Genomic DNA, 24,206 nt, shown 5'->3' on the forward strand with positions numbered 1-24,206 from the left:
AACTTGATAGACCACAGCAGACGAGGTGAGGTGAGAAAATGGAGGTACAGTCTGCATTCTCCTAGATTTATGGAGTCAAAAACATTGAACACAGTCTATCAACTTTAATGTAGTTGTACTGTAAAATAATACCAGTGTTTGTGCGGAGTCTGTAGCTTGGATTTCCAGTGCCTGCTACTGGGAGTTCTTTCCCCTCACTTGTAGATTTCCCAAGGAACAGGTTGCCACCAACTTCATGATGTCCGGATGAGGTTTTGGTTTATTTTCCCTTTTGAAATCCCTAATGGGGCACGATCCCCCCCCCCCCAACACCAGCTATCTGATCCCACAGATTGGTGGAGGATGTAAGCAACATTTCAGAACACAGGTTCTCATGACCTCAGAATGTTCAGTTGAATTTTAAGACACCCCCCTGTGATATGGAAATGGATCGTATAACTGTGCAGAGTAAAGGGAGAATGAGTCATAGCAGGAAGGAATGGATAGAAAAGTGGATGGCTTGAAGCATCTCAGAATGTTGTTTGTGTCTCTGAGGCTAGATTTGGACACGTACGCTTATCCAAAAATAATTTCTACAGCAATGCTTGGCAACTGCTAAATACCACCACCTGGGTGAATCACATTTCTTCTTGTACAGATTCTACCGTCTCTCTCTCTCTCTCTCTCTGTGTGTGTGTGTGTGTGTAAGAGAGAGAGAGAGAGAGAGAGACTGTGAACTTTTTAGTATGTGAAGCATTTATTTTGACATGGCTGTAATGACTCCTTTTGATTTCCTCAGCAATATTTTTTGTTTTAATTTGGGGTTGTATTTAAGCAAAATTAGAGTACTTTTAGGGTATCCTGATTGGAGCTGCTGTTTTAGAAAATCTCCACAGGCATCATTCCTTATTTGCTCAGAACCACTGCCCGAAAAACTGATACTTGTGCTAAAGTCAGTCTGAAAATTAGCTAACGTTCTTTCTAGACAAAAAAATTGTGGCAGATGCATTCGTATTGTCAGATTATTTGGAAAGTAGATTGCAAAATGTGCCCATGTGAATATAAAAGATTTGTAGCCAGAGGATTTGTATGTTTATGTCTAAGTAGTAAGTCTCCCTCAATTAAATGGGGTTTGTGCCTTGATGAACATAATACACGGGATTGAAGCTGTACCTTTACGCAGAAGAAAGTACCAGCATTCTCAGTCAGATGAAATCGAGAGTTACAATGTCCTCCTAAACAGAGCTACGCCTTTTTAATTCTCATAACTTCAGTGGAATTAGGAGTGTGTAACTCTCTTTAGGATTATACTCTTTATCTGGGAATTGGGTCTTTAAGTGTGATGCCATTCATGATAATATTAGTCCATTTTACACCAGCAAGTGTAAGAAAGCTCTGACCAAAAGTTTGATGTAGCTCATAACTGTGTGAAGGTTGAAAATGGTGCCGATGCTGTTTTTTAAAGCTTGGTAAGCAGGTAGTAAATTTGGTTAGAGGCAAATGTCCTTAGAGCCAAGTACTCTGGGACGAAAATCTGTTTTCTTAATGAGGCGCTGTGGAGTTTGGCCTTCAAAAAAACACATTGTTCTTATGCATAGCTTGATCTTGTATAAATCTGCCCCCAAATAAGTCTTGCTCCCAAATAAAAGTTTGCCAGGTTTGAAAGGCAGTCTTAAAACTGGTCCCTTCAAACATGGTGAGCCTCAGACGTTGATTGTGTCTTTGGCGACCCTGCAGTTTTGTGGATGGCCATCAGGGCCTTCAGAATTTTGCACTTGGATCGTTGCTACTTCCCTCCTCCTTGTAAACACAACATCCCTCTTAAACGTATGTTGATCTGTGTGGTCAGTGCTGTTATTATTTGAAAAACCAGGCAACAGCAGACTCTCCAAGTAGGAACCAATTTCTCCCAATTAAAGGACTTTTCTGCAAGCTGGTCTTACTCCTGATTTTCTTGGCCGTCAGTTCACAAGGAGTGGAATCAGTTTGAGCAAAGTTCTTCCGCACGTCTGCACTCCCTGTGCATTTTCACAGTTGTGGAGTCAGTTTGTTTTCTTCCACATGTGCCTTCAAGGGAGGGAGCTGTCGTCATCAGTGGCGTCACAGAAACCTCCCTTTTCATTTTTTTAATGTTGATATAACAGTATTATGACTGTATTTTTTTAAGAAAGGCACTAAAATATTAATATATTGATGATAGATAGTGATAGATTTAGTGGATTCTCTGTATTTTCTGCTTTTTTAAAAGTTTCTAGGACCTTCCCTCATGGAAGTATGCCTTTTCCTCCCTCATATCTCTGCCTGGGCAGGAGCAAGGGAATTATTAGAAATTCAGAGAACCTTAAACTATCACCGTAACACTAATATCAATTTTAAAAAATTATAAATGAAAGTTCTTCTCTTCAGGGCAGGGGTCGGGGGGGGGGGGGTGAGGGCATGGTTTGTCAATAGGGACAGTTCAGGCATTGAAAAGTGGGTGGGAGTGAGAACGACAAAGAAAACCAACAGAAATGTTACACCCTAGGAAAAAGGCGACTCAGAATTGGCTTCCAGAAAAAGCTTGGTGTAAAAGCGACCTCAAAAGAAACAGGGAAAAAACCAGGAAACAAACCAATTTTTAAAAGAATTGAAAACAAAAGGCACAAGAGTACATGCAGAAACCAGGGAATAAAATGAAGCAGGGTGGGGCCAAACCATTGGGGGAAAGAACCCCACGCCAAAAAGCCCTAGGAAAGACAGACAGATCCTAGCAATAGTGACCACGTGTGAGATAGAGATGAAAGCCCTACATGGCTGAGTGATCCAAGAAGAATGCTGCTGCACGTATCATAGCAACCTCTGCATCACTCAGTACATTAAAAACACCTCGGTTCCTCTTGAGTGGCGTTCACATTCGTAAAGCTCCAACTAGTTGTCAAGAGAAAAGCAGCCTCTACCTTCCACCTACTCCCCCCCCCCCCTTCCTTCAATGCCTTGGCCAGGAAGGATTTCTTACCATGCAGTTTGAGTTCTGTCCTTTTCATACTGATAGATAGCGCCATTTCATTATTCAAAGCTACTTTCATGTCATTGCCAGCCTCCTCCCCCCCCCCCCCCCCAATGGTTCATTGCGAATTTCACTTGTCAAGGAGGACAGGAAGAAAGAGAGAGATAGTACCGCTCTAAAAAAAGAAATCTGATGTTTTTCAGCCTGGCCATTTGGGAGGATGTATTTGTTGTATTGTCGAAGGCTTTCTCGGCCGGAATCGCTGGGGTGCTGTGTGGTTTCCGGGCTGTATGGCCGTGTTCTAGCAGCATTCTCTCCTGACGTTTTGCCTGCATCTGTGGCTGGCATCATCAGATCCTCTGAAGATGCCAGCCACAGATGCAGGCGAAACGTCAGGAGAGAATGCTGCTAGAACACGGCCATGCAGCCCAGAAACCACACAGCACCCCGATGTATTTATTCATTTCCATCCCCTTCAGCCAGTAAGGATGGCCAAAAAGAGTTTTGCTTGCCAGTTTTCACTAGTAAATGGAGATGCTGACTGGATCCCAGAAAAAAGTGACCCACAGGAGGGATCTCAGCTAGGGGCTCCTTGGAACATTGTTAATAGCTGCATGTTCAGTCCAATTCTTGTTCTCTCCCCCCCCCCCCCTGTCTCTTTTCATAATGTGGTTATATTTCTCTTTGGATCAGGTATTCTGTACACAGCCCAACTGCTGTGTATAATGACCGAAGGAAAATTGCCAAAAATCAATGTAAGTTTTTTTTGTTAAAATTGCAATTTATTTCAGTTAATAGAGCCCACATTTTATGGTTTCTTTTTTCCCCTTGTCTTGTTTTCCTTTAAAAAAAATTCAATGGATGCTTCCTGTGATGACTGAAACATTGTCCTTAAATTCTCTCATTGTGTCCTGCCTGCCTGCCTGCTTGCCTGCCTGCCTGCATGTATGTCGACCAGTCCTCTCTGCCTGTGCTATGGTTGTGTGTGAATCGTCTTGTGAATGATGCATCTGTGTTGAGGAGAAGCGGGGAAAGAATCAGAAATGTGACTTGGTATGTTTTCTTGATGGTGTGCAAAGCATTATTTTTCTAAACAGGGTCATAATATTTTAAAATGCTTTTTAGCTGGGAACATATGAATGGAGTTAATGCATTAAAGGCATACCTCGGATGCTACTGGTTGCTGGCATAGAGCTGTCAGTTCACCAACCTGGCTGATGGATAGATCTGTCGTGGAGGAGTTGCGATTTCCTTTTCAGCTGCTGGAACTGGGCAGTAAGACTCAGGGGCTGTTTTGGCTGCTCCTCAGTTTCCTGTGGAAGGGAAGAGGGTCTCAGCATTAGGTTGTGTGCAGATGGGTGTGATCAATTCCTTGTCAGGAGAACACATGGCCTTCAAACACGGAGGGCTCATGCCCCAGCGGCCAATCTCAGCCAAAGCATCAACAGTTGGGCTTTTTCGTGTTCCTTTCAAAGCAAAATATGGAGCTGAGCTGAGAGTGCTGCAGTGATTTATATGCTGCTGCCTAAAAATAGATGCTCTTAGAAGGAAAGCCACCAAGAGGGCGTGCGCCTCTTCATCCAGTGCACTGTGGGTGAATTTCTTGTGACTCTTGGCTCTCAGTTTTGGTGAGAGAGGAGGATTTTATCCTCCATTTCAGGGAACATGCAGAGGTTTCAGATGTTTTACCCCCTCACCCATCTTTCCCTGCCCCTCGACCTTTCTGAGACCGAGATCCTAGCATGCCACTGGCTGTGATTTCCCTGGCTAGCTCGGTCCCTTCTGAGGAATGTCACCTGCTGTCTCATGGGGCAATGCCATCTTCTGGTGTTTGATGGGAAGCCAGAATGGCCCAAAGTGACTTTTTGATTCCCTTGATTAATTCTGTGCATTTCTTTGTTGGACAAGATGATCAAAATTAAGAAAGAGCTCTGAGATTTAGGGGAGAACCATGGCAAGACTCTTAAAAATGTGGATTAAGGTTAGATGTTTTCAACACTGGCTTGGTGAAAAAGACCCAGAGAGGCTCTTCTTTGACATATAGCGAGTTCACCTCTCTAAACTTTGCAAAATTAATTTACATTTGTAGCTGGAGATGCCATTCTGCCCATCTGTCTGTCTGTCTAGCTATCTATTTTCCTACCTACTTACCCACCCCCTGAGCAATCTAATTTTTATCCCATTCTTCCTTTGATGGTCCATTGTAAAACAGCCTCCAGTGGCTCCCAATGCAGAAAAAGATTCAGACTATTCCACAGTCTGTTGTGAACTGGAACAACCACAGAAAATCTTTGAAGTGTGCATTAATGGGACTGATGGAAACGATAATCGGTAATCTCTGCATGATCCTGGGTTCCATGAGTGATCTTCTGCATCAATCTGGAACCACTTTTATGACACTAGACCAGTGGTGGCTAACCTTTGGCACTCCAGATGTTATGGACTACAGTTCCCATCAGCCCCTGCCAGCATGGCCAATTGGCTATGCTGGCAGGGGCTAATGGGAATTGTAGTCCACAACATAGTGCCAAAGGTTCGCCACCTCGGCACTAGACCTTCCATTGCTTATGATCTCCCTATAAAGGCTCCACCTGACTGTGACTGTAGCCTATTTTGATGGCTACTGGGAATCTCCATACAGGGCCATAGTGGCATTTTGTCCAGCTGCAGCGCTCTTGGTCAGCTCTTAGGTTGCCAGTTGTGTTTTTTCCATGATGGTGCTCTTGTGATATTAACAGTGAAGTGCTTCCAGTGTATATGGGGCTTTTCAGTGTGATGCTAAAAAGGTAGGTCCCTGCCCTGAGGTGCTCACAATCCACATTTCAACAGAGAGGAATCCAAGGAAGGGAATGGGGATGAAAGGGTACCCTTAAGAACATAAGAACATAAGAACTAGCCTGCTGGATCAGACCAGAGTCCATCTAGTCCAGCACTCTGCTACTCGCAGTGGCCCACCAGGTGCCTTTGGGAGCTCACGTGCAGGAGGTGAAAGCAATGGCCTGCTGCTGCTGCTGCTGCTCCTGAGCACCTGGTCTGCTAAGGCATTTGCAATCTGAGATCAAGGAGGATCAAGATTGGTAGCCATAGATCGACTTCTCCTCCATAAATCTGTCCAAGCCCTTTTTAAAGTTATCCAGGTTAGTGGCCATCACCACCTCCTGTGGCAGCATATTCCAAACACCAATCACACGTTGCGTGAAGAAGTGTTTCCTTTTATTAGTCCTAATTCTTCCCCCCCAGCATTTTCAATGAATGCCCCCTGGTTCTAGTATTGTGAGAAAGAGAGAAAAATTTCTCTCTGTCAACATTTTCTACCCCATGCATAATTTTATAGAGTTCAATCATATCCCCCCTCAGACGTCTCCTCTCCAAACCCTTGGTCCTTGGCTAACAAAATGATGCTGAAAATGAGGGAGCCAATTAGGAATACCATCAGTAGCTTCCTTAGAACTTTGGAGCAACTCTTGCAAAACAACTTCAGGGTTTCTCGCCAGGTCCTCTGCCCTTGATCGGCTTCTGCCTGGTTGCAGACCTGGCTGTGGTGTGGGGCTGGCTCGCCCTGTTTGTTGTGGTAAACAGTCTCTATTGAAGTATGTATGAAGGCTGTCCTTTCCTATTATTGTTGTTGGATCTTTAGACAGCCTGTGACATTGTCAGCCACTCAATACTGACGATGTGCATGGAAATAAAATTGTGAGGAATGGAATTCGAACAGTTAAATGTTGTTGCCGAGGAATGTCGCTAAGGAGGTTGAATGAACGAGATGAAATCTCTCTTGAGGTGTACCAAGGGATGTCTTATGTGCTTTTGAATGTCTGTGTGAAGCCTTTGGGAGACAGTCTGTAGCCTCAGTAGGGTCTCACGGATATGCAGATGCCACCCTAGCAGACATCTGTTTCTCTAAGCCACCGGATGTAGCCATCTCTATCCTGGGCCAGTGTCTATTAGCTATGGTCAAGAGGTGAAACGTTTAATCCAGATAAGATGGAAGGCTGAACTCTTAGAGAGTAAAGGGCTCCTCTGTTTTAGTAAGAGAGATCTTTGACTGTGGGGTGCTGAGGAACTTTGTAGGACTCTGCTCTTGTGAGAAAGAAAGAGATCAACAACGCAGTTGTGAAAATCCAGTTCTGTTGTCTCCATCTTGTGCTGAAGTTGACCCCCTGTTTGGACTCAGCCAACTTGGCCATGTTGACCCATGACATGGTAATCTCCTAGCTGCATGATTTTAATGTGCTGTATATGATGCCCTAGAAACGTCGGCCAGTGCAAAATGCTGTAGCTTGTCTTGTTTTTTACCTGGAATCAGCTGCAGTTCACGCATTACACCTGTTTTAAGAGAGGTGCAAGCTACCTGTTGGTTTCCTGGACCAGTTCAGGATGCTGGTTATCATCTAGAAAGCCCTTCACAGCCACTTGTCTTCAAGACTGTAAATAGTCTTGGGTGGTCGCTCCATTGGCTGTTGTGGGCTTTCTGGGCTGTGTGGCTGAGGTCCAGCAGTTTTGCTCCTAACCCTTCACATGCATTTATGGCTGGCATCTTCAGAGGCATGTCACGGTAATATGTGTTTCTGTCAGTGGTGCAGCGTGGTGTGATTGTGTGTGTGCAGGGAGGGATATATGTTTTGTCCACCCAATGGGCACATTGTGTTTGTGGTTCGGTGGAGCTCATTTCCTGTTGCATTTGCAGTCCTGCTCAGAGCTGCATTTGCATCTTCAGACATGCCTCTGAAGATGCCCGCTGTAGGTGCAGATGAAACATTGGGAGCAAAAACTGCCAGACCACAGCTCGGAAAACTCACAAAAGCCCGTGGATTCCAGCCATGAAAGCTGTTGACGGTGCATCGACCTCTCCATTCTGTGGGCCTTGAGGGTGCCAGTGTGCCGCAGGCAGACGAGATCAGCAGAGCGTTCCCTTCAGTGGCTCTTGCCCTGGGGCCGTGATCTTCCTGAGCATGCTGGGATGGGCCCTGGGCTGCTCGTATTTTAGTGCCCCTGGGATGCTGAGTGGCTAAAAGGGCCGTTCTGGTAGTTGGGTGGCCATTCTGAGAGCAGGTGTGTAATTACTAATCTTTGGTGGTTTGAGTCTACTTTAATTGTTGTAATGTAGTTGGTTTATTCTGAGATGGCAACCAACCTTGAGTCCTATTTCGGAGATAAAAGGGGAATCATATCGGCAAATGCTATTTGCGCTTACTATTTGCACTGCTATTGATATTGCATGGTGTGTTGCTACTTATCCAGCTGAACCGACCTTCTTTTTCCCTGTGAGAACCTGTATACCACTACTTGAAAGTAAACGCCATGGAAATCAGTGAGATTTACTGCTGAGTAAACAGTATGAAATGGGATGGTAGGTTCGTGAACATGTTTTGCTTGGAATTCTCATGGAAACGGCCTCCACGTTGAATGTCTTCATTTCCCAATTTTATACGTGAGATTTTGAATTTAGCTTTCTCCGCTGTGTTTTGGAAGCAGCGCTGCCGCCTGTGCCAGGGAAACAAAAACAGGGGGAATGTGGCTCCCTGACAGCCGTGCATGGAGTGCTGGCCTCCTGCGGGCAGATATTTTTGGAAGGTTATTGTGTTTGATAAGAGTTTCAGAAAATGCATGGAGGCAGGTCAGAGGGTCTTCTGCGCCTGGGCTACAAGTTTCTGGTTTTCTGAATACGGAGAGCCTGGGTTCTGTGCCTTTGCCCAAAACCTGAGAATGCATTTCCCAGATGTTCTCTGTTTCTGTGACTTAAAAAGGGGTCATCTGCTGCCCCGCTTGCCGTTCACTGTAATTCTTTGGGAGCTGTCAGATTAAGCTGTGTTTGCTTCCGGATTTGGTCAGTATTTGGACAGAACATCGCCAAAGACGCTGCTGAACATAGTGTTGCAAAACCAGAGGGTAGAATCCTTCAGTCTGAGTTGGGATGAAGAGAAGTGTCAGGATTCAGGTGAGCAGTAATTTCCATTCTTTAGGCCATTAGACTAACTCAGAGGGTGATGCTTGAGGCTCTGAAAATAGGATGTCCTGTTGGATATTTCTCTACATTGGGGACAGGCCTGTCCATGGGCTACTGTTCTTGGGTAGTGTCCTGCTAGAGAAAATGACATTTCTTTCTTTCTTTCTTTCTTTCTTTCTTTCTTTCTTTCTTTCTTTCTTTCTTTCTTTCTTTCTTTCTTTCTTTCTTTCTTTCTTTCTTTCTTCCTTCCCCCTTCCCTTCCTCCTTCCCTTCCTCCCTTCCTCCCTTCCTCCCTTCCTCCCTCCCTCCCTCCCTCCCTCCCTCCCTCCCTCCCTCCCTTCCTTCCTTCCTTCCTTCCTTCCTTCCTTCCTTCCTTCCTTCCTTCCTTCCTTCCTTCCTTCCTTCCTTCCTTCCTTCCTTCCTTCCTTCCTTTTCTTTTTCTAATTCCTTATTTAATAGGAAATGTTTATGTTCTATTCTGGACATCCTATTTCTGGCCTCTCATTCGTAGTACTGTGTACTCCTGTACTACTCTGGTGTTTAATCCTGAACTAACTGCCTCAGTCTCCCCAGAGGTAGCCACATCATGGTAGCAGGGAGTAAAGTAATTCTGTGTACATTTTGAGTGTGAAAAGTGCCACCTACTTGCCAGGTGTTATTTTGGTTCTTCTCTGGAGAGAAGGTGCCAAGCGTGTTTCCTGCGTTTGTTCTGGCTTATGCCAAGAGATCTTATTTATAACAACAGTCGTCTCCTTCACTGAACTTATATGTCAGAATTCTCCAGTTACTGATAATCCTTAAACTGTCCAAAAACCGTACATCTAAAATGCTGTATTTTTGAGTCTACTATTGATATCGTATATTCTAATAGCAAAGTCGGCAAACCTTTGGTTACTTAAATCCGGTGACTGGAACTGTGAATGGGCAAGATGCATCTTTCTGCAAACCTACAAAAAAGGGCATCAGATTTGCAGAAAGATCTGAAATCTGGAAAAAAAATTACATTGGGGAAGTTTTAAAAAGCCAAAAGTAATAACAAGAGCTCCTGTAGCTTTAATCATGGGATTCCCACAGTGGCCTCAGTAGGAAGTCACAGTGTCCCAAGGCTTGGTTCTGACAGTAACAGGCAAGGCCAGGGCTGGCGATGGGCCCTTTCCAGGCTTGTTTTGGCCTTTGAAGGAGGGCGCTCTGGGGCAGGGCCTCTATGACCAGGCCCCGGTCCGGAAAGCCCTGGAGATTTTGTGGAGGAGTCCGAGGAGGGCCAGGTTTGGAGAGGCAAGAGCCTCGGCAGGACAGAGTAGTTATTGTTCCGTTGCAACTCAATGGATCTCCAGTTTCTATGACCTGACTTGCATGACTCAACTAGGCCGGACTGCTTGCTGCTGTTCAACAGTGGTCACCTTATGCAATCCGGCGTAATGTGGTATGGCGGTTAGAGCTTTAAAGCAAAGCCTGGGAGATCCAGGTTCAAATCCCCATTTTGCTGTGGAAATTGGACCAGTCACATCCTTTCATCCTAGCCTACCTCACAGGATTGTTGTGTGGATGAAAGGGAGAAGAGGCTAATGTAAGCTACTTTGGTCCCCACTGTGGAGAAAGATTGTAATTTTCCAAGGTAGAGGCTGCAGAGGTGAGGGGAGGAGATGGAAAACTTAAGACAGACAGAGAAAGGTAGCTTGACTGTTGAGTAGGAAGGAGGTCGGGCTGCCAACTGTAGAAATTGGGAAATTCCTGGAGATTTGAGGGGTGGATAGGGTGGGGTTTGAGGATAGGAGGAGCCTCAATGGGGTATAATGCTGAAGACAATCATTTCCTCCTGAGGAACTGGCATTGTCAACCTCCAGGGGAAAGCTGGACATCCCCTGAAATTACAACTGAATTCCAGATAACAAAGACCAGTTCTCCTGGCGAGTGATGTCTACATCCTTCACATGCAGCATCAATATAATTACGTAATAATAATCTAAACAGTACAATATAATAATTTTTTTAAACCATACAATTATTAATATTTACATAAACTGTAAAACTGCATTTGGCATCCTAAAATTATATCCATAAAACAGCCCACAGTCAAGATGCAGATCATGGAAACAGTTAAACAAGATGGAACCCTTTAAAGGTGTCAGGACTAAGTTTCATTTCTCCGAATCCCCCGGTTCCCACTGCAACGAAGAACCACCCACCCACGCACCTCATATATACTGGAACTGAGGGCGAGAACCCTCAGTTTCAGCACCCTGTAGCTAGGGTGACACAAATCAATAAAGTTTGTTCCTTTTTTATAAAGTCAACTTCATTTGAGTGTGTTCAGCCTTACATTGTGCTGGAACTCCTCTCAAACGTTCTACCACACGCCCAGACCTCCGATCGAGAATGGCTGAGCCAGGAGAACACTTTTGCTACCTCGGATTCTCCCCAGGGGGCAGAGGAATCCTGGCATGGCGCCCCACATCAGAAAACGTGGGGGACAGCCTTCCACGACGTTCGTCTTGGACAGGAGTTGACTCCCTCCGTGACGCTATGGAGCCAAGATGGCGGCACCCATACACAGTGGCACCCATAGGCGACCCCCACAGGACCAGGGGAGAACCGAACCAGGAGGTGAACAGGCAGAATAGAGCCTACGAAGCACTATGGCTTCACAACAAGGAGGTCACTCAAGAACGAGACCAATTGAAGGCAGACCTCTCAACCTTATAGAGCCAGGTGGCCTATTTGATGGCGGAGCGCAATGAGGTGCACACGACCCCGGAGACCTCTACTACAGAAAGAGGCCAAGCAACGGGAGACGAAGAACTGAGGGCTGAACTGCGTGCCCTACAGCAACTCCACAGCTTCACATGGAATCACAGACCCCACCAGAAGAGCGACGAGCTAACCACCCCATTCCGCACCCTGACGACGACTGACCCTGGCAGGGGACCCCAAAAGGGATTCAAGGTCGAGTTCAATGGGGACCGCAACGAGCTAGCCTTCTTCCTGATCCAGGTTGGCTCGTACATGGAGGTTTGTGGCGATGGATTCCGGTTCGACCGCGAATGAGTGTTTGAAATCGGGACCCGGCTACGAGGGGAGGCGGCGAACTGGCTCGTCGGCCTAGTGGAAGAAGATGTACCGGAGATCCGTGACCTGGAGAGGTTCCTCCTTGCCCTGCGTTGCAGATTTGAGGACCCGTTGGTGGAGGAGAAGGCCTGGGCTGCACACCAACAACTGCGGCAGGGAAACCGTTCAGTCAGTGACTTTGCCACGGAGTTCCTGTGGGGGGTGGCCTGAAATGGTCTTGGTGCAACTTTTCAAGGACGCACTCCACCCCAAGATGCTACCCCGGGACCCTGATGGAGTGGATCAAGAGGGTGGGTGATGCCAAGTTGTGGATCCAGCAAGTAGAGCAATCGGAGCAATGTTGGAACCGTGCCCAGCGGCCCCTGATCCACCCACCAACACAACCCGCCAACATGGGGACTTCCCGACCGGGGCCTTCCAATGCCGCACCCAGGCGACAGTCTCCAGAGACAGCATCCGCCAGCGCTCAGGAACCTCTATGAAAGCCTCCAAGGACCCTTCCCGTTCCAGGACCATCACTGCCTCGATGGCTTCTGCCCAAATCGGATCAAAGGAGTACTTGAGCAACTCCGAGACCTCTGAGCCCCTGGACTGTGGTGAGCTGGCGGGAAACTCCATCGACCTGGTGTGAGGAGCGCTGGGAGCTAGGTCGCCCCAGCAGGCGCCAAATCACGGGTGAGTGCCCTTTCCACTAAGCCCGTGGTTATCTCAGTCACCCTTTCCATCCTGGGATCCCCCTCTCACAACCGCTCTGAGGCCCTCATCGACTCGGGTTGTTCGAGGTGTTTAATTCACCCCAACCTGGTAGAGGCACTTGGCCTCGGACTTGTAGAACTCAAACACCCGATCCGGTTTGAACAGATGGATGGCTCCTTACTGGGCGGGGGGGGGGGGGGGCTCTCGCAACACACAAGTTGGAACCGGTGTCCATCTCCTTTGCAGGGCTCACGGAGCAGCGCCAATTCGTCATTGCCAAATTGGGCAGCTTCCCTTTAGTCCTTGGCATGCCTTGGCTGGCATGGCCACGCCCCTGACATCAAGTGGTCAGAACACACAGTCCGCCTCCTCAACCAACCGCGTACGCCCGCCCGCCCGCCCACCCAGCTTCTGGTGGGGTCCCTGATGGTGACTCAAGACTAGATCCTACCCGGCCCCTACATGTCACGGGGAAGCAACCTGGCCTGCTGCAGCCGCTTCCAAGCCCCGAAGCCCCATGGCACTTCATTTCCATGGACTTCATTACTGATCTCCCCGCCAGTGGTGGGAAGTCGGTTGTTTGGGTGGTGGTCGACCTTTTCTCAAAGCAGGCCCACTTCGACCCTTGTGGAGGGCTCCCTTCAGACCAGAAACTGGCCTACTTATTCCTAACCCAAATCTACCGACTCCACGGGGTTCCCTGCAAAATCATTTCGGAACGGGGGCCCCAGTTTATCTCCCACTTTTTGCGGCTGTTCATGGGACTCCTGGGAGTTGAGTTGGGACTCTCCTCTGCCTACCACGCAGCAAGGGACGGCCAGACTGAACCGGTCAATGGCATCCTCGAGCAGTACCTCTGCTGCTACATCAACCGGCATAATGATGATTGGGCAGCCCTCCTACCGTTCACCAAATACGTATACAACAATGCTGTGCACTCAAGCACGGGCCAAAGCCCATTCAAGGTGGTCTATAGGCACGACAATGCACCTTTCCCCATGGAGGGGGCACTGCCGGACAGACCGACGGACCTTGGTGAGTGGATCGCCTCCCTCTGCGCTACATGGAGCGCTGCCCTAGAATCCCTGGCCAAAGCCAAAGTGGACTATAAGCGCTTTGCTGACTGCAAATGCAGGCCAGTGGATTACAAGGTGGGAGACTGGACGTTCCTCTCCACAAAAAACTAATGGGGTCTACTGGGGATGCGTAAGCTGGGTGCATGGTTTATCGGGCCTTTCCGCGTCTCTCAGGTAATCAACCCAGTCGCTGTTGAACTCGAGCTCCCTAAAACATTGGCCTGCATTCACCCAGTGTTCCACGTTAGCCTCCTGAAAAAAGCGGCCCCTACCTAGTGACGCCTGGCCCCTCCGCCTGAAGTGTACCTAGTCAATGGGGAGGTGCACCAGGAAGTCAACATGATTGTGGACTCTCGGATGCATAGGGGAACTTTGCAGTATCTGGTTGAATGGAAAGACCTCCCTCCCAGATACAGCGAATGGGTGGCGGTTCAACACATTGCTGGACCATGCCTACTCTGGGCATTTCACCGGGCGTATCCAGACAGACCGGGTGGGGGGGTCTTAAAGGGAGTGGGATGTCAGGACTAAGTTTCATTTCTCCGAATCCCCTGGTTCCCGCCGCAATGAAGAACCGCTCACCCTCACACCTCATATATACTGGAACTGAGGGCAAGAACCCTCAGTTCCAGCACCCTGTAGCTAGGGCGACACAAATCAATAAAGTTTGTTCCTTTTTTATAAAGTCGGCTTCGTTTGAGTGTGTTCAGCCTTACATTAAGTGACCCTCCTTGAAAAACCCCTGCCTCTGTTTACCCCACTGTTGACACACTGACCCAGAGAAGGCACAGACGGCAGAGCTTAGGAAGGGACTTTGAAACTAGCAGGATGGGGTGAGGCAGCCATTCCTGGCCCTGAGCTGTTTGGGGCCTTATGGGAAAGAATTTGCGGTTTGAACGGTCCCCAGAAACATTTTCAGAGCAAGCTCCCAGATTCGGAGGCAGAGATGCTGAGCTGCAGGACATATTTTGCTATTTTGCTGAGCTGCAGGAGATATTTTGTCAAGTAGCGAATATGTCTCCTTGGGATTCCCATTTGGTCCTGACGGTCTGCTTTGGCTTGGTAAGGATTTCAGCCCCTCAAATTCTGGGCTGATCTTGTCAGTTGCCTCACGGATGTACCGTTCTTGGCAAAGAAATCAGAGTGGAAGAGCTGGCCGGAGAATGGGTGAAAATTATGGCTTCATTTGTTCCTTTCTGCCAAAGTTCAAAGCACTTCACAGACATTACTCAGTAACCATTACAGTAGCCACTGTGGGTTGTGTGTGTGTTTGTGTAAAGTGCTGACAAATCACAGAACCCTTCTCTGCTTACTGCAGTTTCCCTCGGATGTGATCTTCAGTGGCAAAAGCAGAGGACTGGGTGGGGATCTGAATCCATAATAATGATGGTTGCCTTTCCCTTCATCATCTTGCTGCACTACATCGTGGCCCCCACCTTCGTTTAAGAACTTGGCTTCAATTTTAATCTCTAGCTGGACCGTAAGCACAAAAAACCAAGAAGAAGAAACCCTTTTAGATGACTCATAAGTTGAGGGCCAGGTGAGCCCTCCCTGTGTGCCACCACAACACTGCCAAAGGAGGAGGCCCTTTCTGCTATGTGAAATAGGGGCCTTGACTCCCAGAGAAGGAGCAGAATCGCTGGTAATTAATGGGGAGAGACCGCAATCATTCACCGGGGTTTAGGTGACAGCCAAATGGATTTCTTGCATCCCTCTGGCCACGTTTAGATAAATCTAATCTCCACCGTGCCCAGGGCCAGACTGCACCAATCTGCTGGAAACTGATGGGGCTGCTGGAGAATTGTCAGAGTCCTCTCAGTTGGATGAAAATAAGAAGAAAGGAAGAAGCAGGAGAAGAGGGAGGCAGAGCCGTAGATTAGATGCTGCGTCCCTTAGCAAAAAAGAGCTGTTCTTATTTGCGCCTAAATGTTCACTCTGGAGACAAGAACAGATGTGACCCCCAGCAGAAGACTTTTGTTGTCTCTGGGAGACCATGCGCACCACATAATTTGTTTCTCCCAGTATTATTACTACGAACAAATTCATATTGCCTCCATCATACCTTGAGAGAGGACAAGGGTGGGGGGGACATGTTCAGAGTGCTGTTTCCTCCCTGCTAAATAACACACCCTTCCTGTCTCAGATGAGAGTCGGAGGAGTAATTCTTAGTCGGATGGAGCCCTGGAAACTGTTATTTTGTCATTAAGTATCTTCCCAGTAGCTCCCGTTGCCCCCTGGCCCCCTTGCCTACACCTGTCTCATCAGAGTTTGTGCCTAGCCATCAGGCCACCTGCTGTGGTTGTGGTGCCCTCACACAGATTGTTTCTCCCTGCATAGCCAATGTTAGATCAGACCAATTGCTAACATTTAAAAACAATTAAAAATTGAGAAATGGCTGTAAAATGTGACCTCTGTTTCTAGGAAAGACTGACAGCTTTTTAGAGTTTGGATCTGCTGTAGCTGGATGATATTCTCTCGCGCCCAGATACCCACTTCTGTTGTTGCTTTTTAAAGGCATCCCCGAGGTCTTCCCAGGTGCCACTTTTGGAGGGTGAATTCAGAATGGCTCATTTTTAGCATCTACATTATTGTCATTCCTCACCAGGTATGTAGTGGTGTATGGTTGTCACCTGTCACAGTGATGCAGCATCGCCTCCCACTAATGCAGCTGTGGCTTTGTATATGTGATGTGCCAGATTTCTATCTTCCAAGAGCTAGCAAGCCATCGCCAGATCCACCGTCTGGTGCTTCTGCTGAAAGAGTATTGGGGAGAAATACTCAGAAAGGCCTCTGCAGCTGCTTCATACCTCAAGGGCCACCAGTACTCAGAGCATACAAGCGAACCTCGGTGGCAACTGAGAAAGGCAGCTCTGACGCTCACAGGCTGATGCCCTGGAGGCCGGTTGGTCTTCAACGTGCTCCAGGTCTGTTGCTGTCGTTGGAATCTGAGCATCTGTGCTTTTGTAGAGAGCTTGAATGAATTGCTTGTAGTATGTTCTTCATACTTTCACCAACAGTGAAATAACTGATGGTCTCCAACCAAGTGTAGGTACTATTTAGTGACATTGTTGTCTTTTTGTTTGATATCACTGCTGCTGGTTGTTGGCCTTTCATTACAATTCAAGCTTCACCCAGAGGCCTGGGAAGTTGTAATGCGTTGACGACGTAGTGTTCATGCGGATACCAACAGAGCCGCCTTCTGAATCTGACAGATGTTGATTTTGTCGATTTGAAGATGTTTCAAGTGCTGCCCTAGTGTTTTCAGAATGGTGCCCAGCGTGCCGATTACCACTGGGACGACCTCAGCTGGTTTGTGCCGTAGACGCTGAAGCTCGATTTTCCAATCATGGTATTTAGTGACCTTCTCGTGTTCTTTTTCAGTGACCCTGCTGTCACCAGGTACTGCTATGTCGATGATGGTCACTTTCTTGTCCTCGATCACTGTGATGTCCGGTATGTTATGTGTCATCACTTTGTCCGTTTGGATTCAAAAGTCCCACAAGATCTTGACCTTCTCATTTTTCATGACTTTCTCTGGACAATGTTCTCACCCAGTTTTTAGCTGTCCTAATGTTGCTGCTGTTGTTGTTGTTATATTGTTTAACTAATTAACAACAACAACGACAACAATGTGGAGGATTTTTCTAATGTTCCCCAGGGAGAAGTTAAATCTCTTTAATGAACTGCTTTGAAGCTGATGATCTGGCTGCACTGACTCTTGTGTGCCTGCGTTGAACATGTGAGCATCTGACTGTTTGGTCCCGACATGGGCCGCTGAATGTAGTGGAGGATTATGGTTACATAATAGCTTGCAATGAAGAACTCCATTGCAGTGGAGGCAGCTTTTGTTAGCATCACCAAACCATCGGGGTATGCGTCTCTGCCAGCTGACCTTGTTTTCCTGCCCTCTGCAGCTCTGTCAGACTTGCAGATTCTCTTCTGCTCAGTGTTTGCCTTTGCCCCCCCCCCCGCCCCCCGCCTCCTCCCATCACCACTGGAGTAGCACGACCAGAACTTAAGGTGGCTGGCATTGCCTGCCCTTTATGTGTTGTGTGTAAGAACATGGCTTACGTGGTGGGGGCAGAGGGAGAGAATTCCCCCTCCCTTCTTTCTGTAATCACGCTGTATTTCCAGTACGCTTTCTGCCTTCCTCCCATGCACCTACGCCCACTCTTCTGCCTACATACAAAACAGATTGTAATCAACGCCCACTTTTAGCCTGGGCCTCTGTGCATTTTTTGTGCTCTGATTCTGAGTAATTCTTTGCCTCTTCCCCCTTCTGCCCTGCATATGTGCTTCTGATTGCTGTGTGGATTAATGGTAAATTAGGAATGAATCTCAGTGTTATATTAATTAGCTGTGGAGCTTTAAGATCCAATTCTGGAGGAGCTCAGAGTGTCAAATATGTTTGCTGTTTGATCATTGAAAGCAGAGAGCCGGCTTCCTCCCCGAAAGGGAAGGCCGGAGCGGCAGGAGTTTGCCTGCCATAGAACCTCTCTGGTCTCCAAAAGCCACAAGGGAGCAGGGAGCAAACTGCAGCTGAGTAGGAAAGGCAATGAAAACGCCACTCTCCAAGGTCTTTCCAGGAGGGGGGCTGGGCAAGCAGAGCCAAGTGGGGGCTGGGCAAGCAGAGCCAAGTGGCTCTATGCAGCCCTCAGTGGTGCGACTGGGACAATCGTGTACTCTTGCTTGTCTGATTGAGAAGATGTGCAGGTCGCTATGTGGGCATGTGCAAGAGGGAAAGAGCGCACTGCATAATGTTGTACGTATCAGACTTCCAAGATACTGTAGTTTTCAGAGACACAGATTGTGAAATGGGAGAAACTGACTCTGAGTGTACATTGTAAAAATCAGGGCTGTCAATCAGACTGAGACATTGTGGAATGAAGGGCATCCATCAACCCCCGATCCAGCTCCTGTTAAAAGTTGGGGATTGTGGTGTCCTGGTGAACCGCTGGTCAGCCTCTAGTGCAGTGGTGGCAAGCCTTTGGCACTCCAGATGTAATGGACTACAATTCCCAGCAGCCCCTGCCAGCATGGCCAATTGGCCATGCTGGCAGGGGCTGCTGGGAATTGTAGTCCATTACATCTGGAGTGCCAAAGGTTCGCCACCACTGTGAGTCTAGTGGGAGCCAGGGTGGCATAGAGGTTAGAGCACCCAACCAAAATCTGGGAAAGCCGGGTTTGCAAGATGATAGTAGAGGCAAGATTTGAATACCACAGGCCCCTTCCGCACATGCAGAATCATGCACTTTCAATTCACTTTCAGTCCATTTTGCAGATGGATTTTACTGTGCGAAATAGCAAAATCCACTTGCAAACAATTGTAAAAGTGGATTGAAAGTGCATGATTCTGCATGTGCGGAAGGGGCCACAGACTTGCTAATCCCCACATCCATCCTTCAGCCTCTGTTGGCTGGTTTGTCAGATGGGGAAGGGGCTGCCTTTTCACAACCCATCGCTTTTCCCCACCCCTTCCTGGAACACAAGGAAGTAGAGGCTTTGCCATCCTCTGCGTTGGTATTCTTGCATTGATCACTCTTTCCCTGAGATTGAGCCCTGTGGCATAAAATGGAACCTACTTCTGAATAGGCCTCCTTAGGATGGTTCCCTAAGTGTGCAGCATCCATCCCACTGTTCTTCAGAGTAAATCAGTTGAAGACAATGGGAGAACGTGGGAGGGAAACTATGAGACAGCTTGAGGCCGTGAAACAGCCCTGCCCCTTGTTCACCTCTGTTGACTCCAGTGGAGGAACAGCTGGCAGAAATCCATCCCAGGAGGCACTTCTCCAGCGCACAGATTATGGATAAGAATATAATGCACATGCGTAATACCTTCAGCGCCACAAATATTTATTTGTGTCCATCTCTTAATTTAAAAAAAAACCCTGGTATCCTGCTTATATTCTATCAATAAGACCTTCTTTCATTTGTCCGGTTATGATTTAAAAACCCACTGTTGTAGATATTAAAGAGGCATCCGCGTGGCTTCGCTAGGTGCTTGCGAGTGGCGCTACTCCAGGTGTGCATCAGTGCCGTGTGGCTGGAATGGTGTCTGTAGAGACAGAAGGGGAGCAAATGATGGGAAATTTTGATGTTTCCATAATCATAACTCTTAACATGTACATTTCATTTTCTGAGATTAAGTGGGATTGGGATTTATTTGCCGGGTTTAAAGATAGCCTTAGAGTCTGTGTTGGACGTGCTTTAGGAACCTGAGACAAGTGATAAGTGTATTGTCAAAGGCTTTCATGGCCGGAATCACTGGGGTGCTGTGTGGTTTCCGGGCTGTATGGCTGTGTTCTAGCAGCATTCTCTCCGAACATTTCGCCTGCATCTGTGGCTGACATCAGATCCTCTGAAGATGCCAGCCACAAATGCAGGCGAAACGTCAGGAGAGAATGCTGATAGGACACGGCCATACAGCCCGGAAACCACACAGCAACCAAGTGAAAAGTGTTTCAGGAGAGCCTACATGGATCAGATCAATTCATAAAAGCAATTAAAACTAAAATACCTATTAAAAATACATGAAAAGCAGTGGCGTAGGATGTTAAGAGCTCATGTATGTAATCTGGAGGAACCAGGTTTGATTCCCAGCTCTGCCGCCTGAGCTGTGGAGGCTTATCTGGGGAATTCAGATTAGCCTGTACACTCCCACACACGCCAGCTGGGTGACCTTGGGCTAGTCACAGCTTTTCAGAGCTCTCTCAGCCCCACCCACCTCACAGGGTGTTTGTTGTGAGGGGGGAAGGGCAAGGAGATTGTCAGCCCCTTTGAGTCTCCTGCAGGTGAGAAAGGGGGGATATAAATCCAAACTCCTCCTCTTCTTCTAAGACCGTAGTAGGGCAAGATTGAGGGGTCATTAAGGGACTGCCAGATGAAACAAAGAAGTCTTCACCCTCTGGCAAAAGACAGCGACAGAAGGGGACAGGTGAGTATCCCGAAGGAGAGAGTTCCAGAGTTTTGGTGTCACAACTGAAAAAGCCTTCTCTCTGCTGGGTTGCCATCTACCTGATCTCAAGTTGTGGGTGCCCTGTGTCCCACAGTGCCAGCCAAGTACCAGAGGAATGTTTATAGGCTGAGAAGCCTGGAGTCCCGGAGTCCCCTTGCTCCCCAGCTAGTGGCATTCAAAGATACGCTACCGCTGTATAGGGATGTTCCATTTAACCATGATGGCCGTTAGACATCTTCATCCCTGGCTAATCCAGTTACCATCACCTCCCATGGCAGTTAATTTTGTAAGTGACTTATGTGGTGTGTGAAGTATTCTTCTGGCTTCCCTCTGTTCTAAATGTGTTTCTCTCAGGCCTGGCTAAAAGGTACCTCTTGAGAGGCAAGGCTACGCCTAGGGCCGTGGTGGTGGCGAACCTTTGGCGCTCCAGATATTATGGACTACAATTCCCTTCAGGCCGTGCTAGCATGGCCAATTGGCCATGCTGGCAGGGGCTGATGGTAATTGTAGTCCATAACATCTGGAGTGCCAAAGGTTCACCACCACTGGCCTAGGGTTTAAAAAGTATAGGTTTTTAGAAAGCTGCATGGCATGCAAAGATTCAGTAGGAGGTGTCCTCAGCCTTGCATCTTTATTCTGTGATCAGGTAGATTGGTTGAATTTCAAACGTGTGTATTAGAGCTCTTAAAGGCTCAGGGACTACCCTGATAAACAGCGCAGGAGCCCCAAGCTGTTCTTGCATTTGGGAGCCTTGGTTGCAAACGTGGAAGGGGGAGACTGAGCAGAAATTTGGAATCTGGCAGAGGAGGCCCAATACTCCCCCCACCTCGCAGCTACCGCTTGCAAAGACAAGCATGCAAAGAGCTCTCCCCGCCCCTGTAGCTCAGAGAAGAAACAGCATCACGAGGCTGATGCGGGTTCTCTGAACAGATGCGCTTCCCTCTGTCCAAATGTGCCGGCCTCATTGTGGTGCCTTATCTTAGCCACTGGCAAACTCTCAATAGGACGATGATGTAGCAAATGGAATCTGTGTCGCCTGAAGCCTAATCCCTGAGTTAATAAAACATAAAGGCGGGTGGAAGTAAAATAGCTCGGCTGGAGAATGAAAGAGAAATAGAACGGGGTGGAGAGAGGGGAGGGCGGGGGGAGAGAGAGAGAGAGAGAGAGAGAGAGAGAGAGAGAGCGAGCAAGCTATAAACCACAGGTTCATTCATCTTCTGCTTATCATGTCTAAAAATGGGAAAGCTTTCTTCGAACCTTGGGGAGAAAATGGTTTCTAAAGTGAAAGTACTATTAGTGGCACAGCATAATGCTTTTGGATTGCGTGCCATCTAGAAATCAAGAAGGGTACATTTCCATACCACAGACGTCACTGGGTTCACTCAGTTCCTCTCCCAGGGAATTCTGGGGAAAGTAGTTCCCTAAATGGGGGTGGAAGATCTCTAACAGAAGAAATCACGTCAAACTGCAGTTCCCAGGAATCTTTGGGGGAGTACTTTCGGAGGGGCGTAATGGCAAAGATTAGAGCAGGCTTGCTGCTCAGTGGCTAAAGAAAGGTAAGAAGCAAGCCTAGCCCCCCCACCACTACCACGACCACCTTTGTACTTGCCCCATACAAGGAAAGTCCTGTCTGCCTAAGAATCAAATTGATTCTTCACCAGCTCTCTGCCCCACAGCAAAGGTATGTTTCCTTCAGGGCAAAGATTTCCTTACAGATGCGCTGACGTGACGCCAAAGATCCCGGAAGCCCTGTGGTTCCCCAGCGGGGTGAAGTGCCGATGTTTCTGCCACTGCAGGGGTGTCTGCTCCTTCCAGTCTTTCCCTTTCCTCACTTGTCGCAAGTATTTCCAGTAGATCAAATGTCAGCTTCTTCCCCCAGAACAAAAATTGGTGATAACGTTCCTGCACAATAGCAATATTCCTAATGCCACTATAAAATCCGTCAGTCTTGCGATTGCCAGGGAGCAACCCAGGAGTAGGACAGGCCAGCCCCACAAACCACACAGGAGGCGGTGAGGCACCTTCTTGCTGGTAAAAAAGGAAAAGTGAGGAGACCCCGCCGCAAACACACTGCGGAGGGAGGGGCATTGCAGAAAGCACTTAGTTCAAAATGGGCCTCTGAGAGTTGCTGCCAGTCAGTGATAGGCAATGCTGCCCTTGATAGACCAGTGTACTGATGCTGCATAAGGCAGATCCATGCTCTGTGCCGGGAGTTGGCTAGAAGACCCTGGAGGCCCGTTCTGGCTCTTCTGTGATTCTGCACCTCTGTAACGGAGGTATGGACAGAGAGCAAATTATGCCCTCATGGAAATGGTGCCATTCACTCAGAGAGATGTGGAAAGTAAAGATCTACTCCAGGCGTAGGGAACCTGCGGCTCTCCAGATGTTCAGGAACTACAATTCCCATCAGCCTCTGTCAGCATGGCCAATTGGCCATTCTGGTAGGGGCTGATGGGAATTGTAGTTCCTGAACATCTGGAGAGCCGCAGGTTCCCTACCCCTGATCTACTCCAAAGAGCACTACTTCCATGAGGGCAAAATCTTTCTCTGTCCATCCCTCTGTTACAGAGAGGTGCCCAGTGTCTCTGTTTGTTGAGCGCACAGGGGCACTTCCTTCCCCCTCCTGGGAAGCTTGATCCCGTTCTAATGCTGGGTGTTTTGCTAGTTTGTCTTTGCAGCGTCCCCTTATAAGAACATCGGCAACATCTTTGCAGCAGGAAGCCCTCTGCCGCTGAGAACCCTCCGGGCTGCAGGGTAGCTGTTTACCCCTGTGAGAATGCCCTGGTTATTTCTGGGAGGATGTGAGACCATGCATAACGAGTGGCATCCGGTAGGAGACACAGGTGTACAGATCGCTGTGCTAAGCCAGTGGTGGCAAACCTTTGGCACTCCAGATGTTATGGAGTACAATTCCCAATTCCCAATTGGCCATGCTGGCAGGGGCTGATGGGAATTGTACTCCATAACATCTGGAGTGCCAAAGGTTCACCACCATGGCGCTAAGCAGTCTGGCTCATTCTCACGCGTCCCCAAATACCAACGGAGGTGACAGAACATTGATTCAAAACCTGGATCTGTTATCCCAGGATATGAATAATCATTTGTTTCTAGCCTCCTTTTGGGCTGCAAAGTTGCCTGCGCTGCTTGTAGAAGGCCACCTTCCTACCTGAACTTCACCGGGGGAGGGGTCTTTTTCTGACAGCTGTTGTCCCACAACGTTCTTGAATGTTGGCGTAGTGCTGTGAGAAAGCTCCATCGGTTAGATTTCTGCCTGCCACATGAACACACATGAAGCCTCCTTGTACTGAGTAGATCCCTGATTCATCAAAATCAATATTGTCTTCTCAGACTGGCGGCCACTCTCCAGGCGGATGTCTCTCTTTTAGGCGGATGTCTCTCACATCACCTTCTGTCTGGTCTTCTTAACTGGAGATGCTGGGAACGGAACTTGGGGCTTTCTGTACGCCAAGCAGAAGCTCTGCCACTGAGCCGGCAGCCCCT

The 24,206-nt window shown here is 48.0% G+C and overlaps 1 protein-coding gene across 5 annotated transcripts in view; it reads left to right on the forward strand.

The window, feature by feature from the left end:
* The window catches only part of ARHGEF9 (Cdc42 guanine nucleotide exchange factor 9), a 268,515-nt gene that overhangs the window by 125,944 nt on the left and 118,365 nt on the right, over positions 1-24,206 (forward strand). The window contains exon 2 of one of the 5 annotated variants that reach the window (XM_048513767.1): positions 3,659-3,720. The exons of the other annotated variants lie outside the window; for them this stretch is intronic. Within the exon in view, the coding sequence (XP_048369724.1) occupies positions 3,691-3,720 (30 nt within the window). The 5' untranslated portion in view covers positions 3,659-3,690. The remainder of the gene's footprint in view (positions 1-3,658; positions 3,721-24,206) is intronic. 5 annotated transcript variants of the gene reach the window in all.

This window comes from Sphaerodactylus townsendi, linkage group LG13 (genome assembly GCF_021028975.2).
Source record: "Sphaerodactylus townsendi isolate TG3544 linkage group LG13, MPM_Stown_v2.3, whole genome shotgun sequence".
In the NCBI taxonomy this organism is placed as follows: Eukaryota; Metazoa; Chordata; class Lepidosauria; order Squamata; family Sphaerodactylidae; genus Sphaerodactylus; species Sphaerodactylus townsendi.